We start from the raw sequence: 7,044 nt of genomic DNA on the forward strand, positions 1-7,044 counted from the left end.
CAAACATTTGCATAAGTTTGAGGTCATTGAACGTTGTGGGCTGACCGTTTTACAACATTCAATAATGTTCAGAGCTCCAAGCAGGCGTTGCTTTGAAGATGTTGCGAACTAAAATGATATAAAAGGAACAGTCATGATATATACAATCAATTTACATTTACAGTAACATTTTAACAGTAAAAAGTATCATTTTAATATTAATGTAATACAACATTGATAACATCATTTCCTTTTTACACTTTTAATTGCACTTTTACTGAATCCAGCCTATTAAGGACCGACAAATCAAATATCCCTGTGCTTTTTCCGGCGTTCTTTGATGGTCTCCTCTTTGCAGCGCACGAACACCTTGTCCTGGGACACTTGCACGTGCTGATCTTCGTCGGTCAAAGCACAAAAAGAGGTTCTGGAGGAAATGAGAGCACGTGAGTGTTGTGTATGGCTAAAGACATGCCACTAGAGGGCAGTCGATTTCTATTTAATGTGTAAGGCGATATAAATGGATTTCATTTACCCATTTAGGTTTGTTGTCTGCCACTGAACTAATTCTCATTGTACTAGCGTTTTTAGGCAAATCAAATAAATGTTATTTTTATTTAATTAAGCTACGTTTTAATTTGTGTAGGCTTATCATTTGCAGACAATCGGCCTCTGGTGAGGTAAGTGAAAGAAATCCCCTCAATTCAGTTCAAGACAAAATGAGTGTATTGTCTAGTTATGTTCCACAATATTGCTATTCCATGGCTACTAATAAATGGCTTTACATTCACTGTTGGGATAGGTGGCCAGTTAGATAATGACTTCTACAACTACTACATTCACGAACCAAGATCTTGTGGTTGTGAGGAAGCCTTTGTGTCTTTCTCTCTTTCTGTTTAAAAGTGAAATATACCTGTCTTGTGTCTCCCCAGCTTTGACACTAATCCTCCCCATTGTGAGCACGGGTTTGCTGCCCTTGCCGCCCCAGGGGATGATGGTCTGCATGCGGTTCCACATGTTCTTCCAGAGAGCGGGGCCCTCCCAGTGAATCTTTAGAAGCATCAGATCTCCCAGGTCTTTGTCCAGGGCAATCAGAAAGGTAAATGTCCTATTGCCTGAAATGTTTTCAGTGCTGCAACACATAAAAGTAACTGTTATCTATTGTGGTTTACATTCAACTTCACTTCATAGTGTTCATACATCTATTTTTATTCTAAATGGGAATACCAAGAGACCCCTTTATGCTCCGTGTGTCTAAATTATTTATTCAGTCATCTTTGATATTTTATAGTTTCCTTTTATGTAGCAGCCCCACACTTTTCACATGGGTCAGTTGTTTCTCTGTTTGATGACACAGATGAAGGCACAGCTGTGTTTTGTGAGAAACGCAATGGTAATTTCACACACTTTTTTCTTACTCCAGTTATGATTAGATTATTGATTTGATAGTGTTAAATTATGAGTCACTCCACAGTGCACATTTCATATCCAGGAGATTGATTTTGAGAGAAGAAAATATAAACAAATAAACTAATACTAAAATCACATGCATTTCAGAATATGTTTGAAGAAGTCTAGCTTCCATGTTAGCAGGTTAATAATATTATACATAGAAGAACATGATAATTTCAAGTTTGCAGAGAATATTTTACTACTTAAGTGCCTGCAGCCTTTGTGATTTGATCATTGTGACCATTAAAATTTAATTTTCAATTAAACTGAAATTAATTGAGCTGTTTTTTGGGACAGCTACTTACAATGTGATAGGGATGTCTCCACTATCGTCTTTGGTCCCAGTAAGAGAAATGACAAGAGAAGGCTCCATTTTTTCCGTTTGGTTTATGAACTGGACCCTGAACTGATAGTGGAAGACTGCACAGACAGAAAGAGGAACAGGAACATGAACATCAAACATACACAAGTGGTCATGATATAAGTGACTTTGGTAAGCAGACCTTTTTAATGATTATATTACAGCTGAAAGCACATATAGATCAGATTACCAATTTCACTAAAGCATAATTAACAGAAATAATAATAAATTTGCTGTCCTTTTTGGCCCGATTCTACTTTTTGGTTGAACAGAGGTTATTCTAAAACTGCCAAAGCTCATCTAACTTACACAATATTTATTATTTGACTAATATGGCAACACTTGGATTTTGTAAAACAAATGTTTAAACTGTCAGATACTTCCAGCACTGTGCAAAGTGTCCCTGCATTTTGCATGGATTTTTGTGTGTTGCACAGCACTACACCTGTACTTTTCAACATTACTTCCTCGAAAAGTAGTAATAATTAGGAAAGCAAGAAATAACATCTATTTAGTTCTATTATTATTTGTTTTTTCTCATTTTAAATTTGAATTTTTTGCAGGCACAAGCGTTGGTTTATGGGGTGCACAATTAAATTAATATGTACACTAATAAAAACTAGTAATAATTCTAGAAGTAGTATCTCAAAATGATTTACTATTTTTGTATGTAACAGCTCCCACTGGTATTTCCTCTTTTGATGTATTTTTATCTTGATGATCAGCTAATGATCAGTGAGTATAACTAATATTTAATAATATCCAATAAGAGATATTAAGAGAAATAAATAATAATATACGGAGTATGTAGTTTTGGATATATGCAGTGTTGTACGTTTGTATGGCATCCGAGAGCGTGTCTTGAGGTAGAGCTTCTTGCTGGTGCCAGTGCGGACTTTCTTGATGTTGTAGCCCAGTGTGTTGCAGCGGTTCTTACGGCAGTCCAAACACACGCCTTTGTCAAATGCACTGTTGTCACTGCACCTGTAGGCCATACTCTGCTTATCCTCATTCAACACCGAGTCTATGAACAGATGGACTGATCTCTCATGGGCACATTTCATTGTCTGCTGGATACCTGAGAAACAAAAATCATTTTATATCATTACATTCTGTGCATGTATTATACTGCTTTTACTACTAAAGTACTCTTTGGCTACTTCTACCTGAGTAACCTAATTTTACAGTGATGGTACCATTACTAAACAGATGAGTTTAATACAGTCATACCATGTAAGCCATACTCAGAGATGTGTTCATAGATGTTGTGTAGGTCGCATCCCGGCTGGAAGTCTCCTCCGTTTGGATAAAAATCAAAATGTGCCACTGCTTGTTTGATGCCGACACTGAGTCCCATCCGCTCACGAGTAAAAGTGTGAATAGCGTCCACAAACTCAGCATCATCAGGGGACAGTCTGTCTGTGGGGGACATACCTTCGAAAAGGGGTCCAGCTGGATCCAGTCCTGGGGAATTTTCTCACAATAATTTAATAAAGTCTGCTATTTTAACTGTACTGAAATTATGTATTACGGACATCCAGTACAAACCTGTTATTCTCCCAATCTTTTCAGAAGGATCCATATAACTTCCTGCAAATCCAGAGATGTGGGCTCCAAGACTATAGCCAATCAAATGTGCGTTTTTGACAGGAAACTGGTAAGAATTCTGTAAAGAAAAATATATATATTATTGTACAGTGTCTTGTTTTTATCTCCGACATTAATTCCAAAAATGCCATCCAACCTTGAGTGACATAAGAAAATAAGCAATATCCTTTCCTATAGTGCGGGTGCTCTGGACTGCAATGGGGTAGTGCTGATGAGCCAGTGTCAGCCAGTCTGTAATCACCACATTCACGTCTCTGATATATTTTTTCATTGTGGTAGCCAACCTCAGAACCCAGCTCTCCATCATACCGTCAACCTAAAGGAAAAAAAATATAGTTATAGAGAAGATTTTTACTATCATTCAATATTTAATAACATACATTTCTTGATCCACAATTGTGTTTAAAGTTGCTCTTTAAGTCTCCCCTGCATGATTTGCATGTGAATGTGAGCCAGCTGCAGATGTGGTACATTTTGGCTAATGCCTGTGTTTTGTGTGCCCTGGTCAGACGCAGTGAAGTGGAAGAGCTGAGAGGTGACCTACCGACCACCCGTGAGTGATGATGATGAGGGGATTACTGCTGTTGAAACCACAGGAGGTCAGAGTGTGCAGCTGGGCCAACTCCAGGGTGCAGGTGTCCTCACCTTGGAGAAAGAGCCTGAACACAGCACTGGGGACGTATGGCTCTCTGAAACTGAGGACCTCACTCCGAGTCACATCACTCACTGATTACACAGACAAATACTCCATGGTAAGAATACTGTAAAAGCAGTTTGAGATTGACTAGTATTTAAAAAATATATGTTATAGCCTAGTGCTTTTATGTTATTTCCTTGTTTCTCAAGCTCACCCTTTAGTACAGCTACTTGTTTCTTGTAGTCAACAGTGGCTACATTTACATGCCCACTCAAAACCAGAATATTCTCAGATTTCTGGAGTTTTTGGAATGTTATAATAAATATAAACAGCTAAATTTGATGCTTAATTTCTTTCTGATCATGTTCTCTTTGATTACTCACATAAAATTTTGTGATCTGCATGTTAATTTAATGATCTGATAACTCCTGAGCTCTGATAATAATTGGATTGTTGTGTGAATGTAAACATTGCAATTGTTAATTGCCATTTTCTGATTTGGTAAACTACCTGAAGTTTTATAAGAGAAAAGACTGTCTGCTCTTTAGTTTTTTATTTTTTATTTTTTATTTTCTTTTACAATCCTTATCTTTTTCATTTTCAGTTTTCTATCCTTAATTTTTTCTAGCAATTTGTGTCTGGAGAGAGACTGGGATCGACATGATTGTTGACCCTGCATGGGATGGGCCAAATAGTATTTGGACTATTTGTTAGTACTGTATGTCCTTAATATATAATTTCATGAATGAGATTTCTATATAGGTTCAGCCTGTGATAGATTAGTCTTTAAGATGTTCCAATTGATAAAATAACAGAATAGTTTGAAAGTGGTGATCAAGGCAGTGGTTAAAATTATGTAATTTCTTAGTTTGAACTGCTTTGCAAAATGAGTCAACATATAATCAGAAAATTAAAGTTATAGTTTTTTTGACAAGGTTACTTTAGAAGTACAGTAACAGTTATATTGAATGTATTTTAATCAGAGTTAAACTCACCAAGTCTGTGTCCTTTGTGTTTCTTGCCTTCAAGACAGTGTAGAGTGAGCAGCAGACAGACTAGGATTGTTGAGACAGACATTATAATTTTCCTTAAACCTCAGAGACAGGGAAAAAAGTACACAACACAGAGCCCAGGTTCAAAACAGCAGAAAATCTGTGAGCCTCCTCTAGTGGATGTTATACAGTTTATTACTGTCTTGAGGCTGAAAATAACTATGGTTTAATGTTCAGAAAAAGGCAGGGGAGCAGCGTAGATTCACTGATAAGGAGCACTGAGTGCAGTTCTGATTGGTCGAGGATGAGCTGTGTGTTCACAGATTGGGAAAGAGCACAGTTATCAATGGGGAGGGTTTCACATTTGACTTTTGTTTAAACTTTTCTCTCCTAACATTAGCCAGAACGCTGTGGAAATCTCAAAATGGTATGTTATTATGTTATAACCATATAAGCAGCACAAGTTTTAACCATGAAGGTTCAGTAGTCTTCTTTAATTTATTGATTCTGTAGTTACATAACTGTGTGAATTTATATCTTTCAGATGGCTCTTTTGGTTGTTCTGTACAATAAATCCTAACACTTTGACACTGTGAATAGGTAGTAGTATTTTTTCCCAGTACAGTATTTTTTCCATTATTAAGAAAGTTTGGTCACCTTTATCACTGGTATTTTATCATTTAAAATAATGTAGCTAATATGTTTGGAAAACAAATAAATGTTGTCAAGTTCTCATTTTAGTACCCTTTTTGGGTACTAAAATGAGACACTACTGTTACCAGGGGGGAGCCTGGATTGGAGTGAAAGTGTAATTCAGTCTAAAGATCATAACTTTAGCTATTAGCAAGACATACTTTTTCTTGTTCAATATAAACATATGTGATTATGTCCCAGTTGTACACGTGATTCAGAGTATGGAAACACCTACTTACCATATATTGTATGTGTTCATGTTATTGATCTCCAGCCGGCTGGGTATGCTATGACTGCTCTTATCTGTTTGTACTGCTCTCGTTCATAATTTGACGTCAACCCAAACAGGACGGTTCTCAATAATGACTGAGCTGAATGGAGTCACAGAACCACTTTATGTGGTTATGTAGTTTTACCTAACAAAATATGCACACTTAAGAATATTGTTTGTGTTTGAAATCTTCCCATGTCTTCATGTATGTCTGCAATTGTGAACATTTCAGCATTTTTGGTTCTCAAAACATTGGGATGACAGAAAACTGGCATATTACTTTCCACATATTCCACCCTCCACAGAGTAACTGTGCAAAGTGAATGCACAGAGGAGAAGACATAAAACCCACTGAAGTGAAATGAAGTGTTGATACAGTCTGCTGGAGATTACATAAGCATCCACCCATTTTTCATTGTGAGCAAACTCTGTATTAGGGGCAACTGACAGAAGTTTCATAATCATGTTTTAATGCTTTTCTAATGCTTGCATTATGCTTTAAAGCTCATATCTCATCACTACATACAGTACTACATGAGCTACAACAGATTTACTCTTTTCTGATGTTATGATATATGAATCATACTGTCCAAAATAACTCGATAATATAGCAAATGTAAAGACAATGTAATGAATACACTGAAGACTGAATACAGTTACATCAGTAAATTTTATTTCCTTTGATAGAAAAGTAAACATGGAAAAAGTATATAGGACATATAAAGCAAATAATTACTTGACACCAAATCTCCCACACTTGGTCAGACAAGGTATGTGTATTGGTCATGAAACAAACACATTGTTCATGGCCAACCAGGAACAGGTTTACTGAAAAAGTTGATTGTCTCAATTATATGTGACTTTGGTGTGTTTGTAAAACAACATTCAGTGCTCTACATTAGTGTTAGCTACATTGTATTAGTTACATTGTATTAGCTACAATAAATATTTTAGACCAGGAAAAGTATTACAAACACATAAATGGAAAAATTCACAGTGTCACAGAGGATTTGTTATTGTAAACTTCTCATAATAGCTGGAAAAACAGGCA

General features: G+C 36.3%; 1 protein-coding gene across 1 annotated transcript; it reads right to left on the reverse strand.

The window, feature by feature from the left end:
- Nucleotides 1-285: 285 nt before the first annotated feature.
- lipca (lipase, hepatic a) lies at nt 286-5,114 on the reverse strand. Its single transcript, XM_020941315.2, has 9 exons — nt 5,033-5,114; nt 3,945-4,126; nt 3,537-3,716; nt 3,341-3,458; nt 3,023-3,256; nt 2,628-2,870; nt 1,737-1,851; nt 893-1,111; nt 286-406 (listed from the first exon to the last, which is right to left on the reverse strand). The coding sequence occupies exons 1-9, from the start codon at nt 5,112-5,114 to the stop codon at nt 286-288; spliced, it is 1,494 nt and encodes a 497-aa protein (XP_020796974.1).
- Nucleotides 5,115-7,044: the final 1,930 nt, after the last annotated feature.

This window comes from Boleophthalmus pectinirostris, unplaced genomic scaffold, assembly GCF_026225935.1.
Source record: "Boleophthalmus pectinirostris isolate CB_2022bp ecotype Guang Dong unplaced genomic scaffold, ASM2622593v1 HiC_scaffold_19, whole genome shotgun sequence".
NCBI classification, from domain to species: Eukaryota; Metazoa; Chordata; class Actinopteri; order Gobiiformes; family Gobiidae; genus Boleophthalmus; species Boleophthalmus pectinirostris.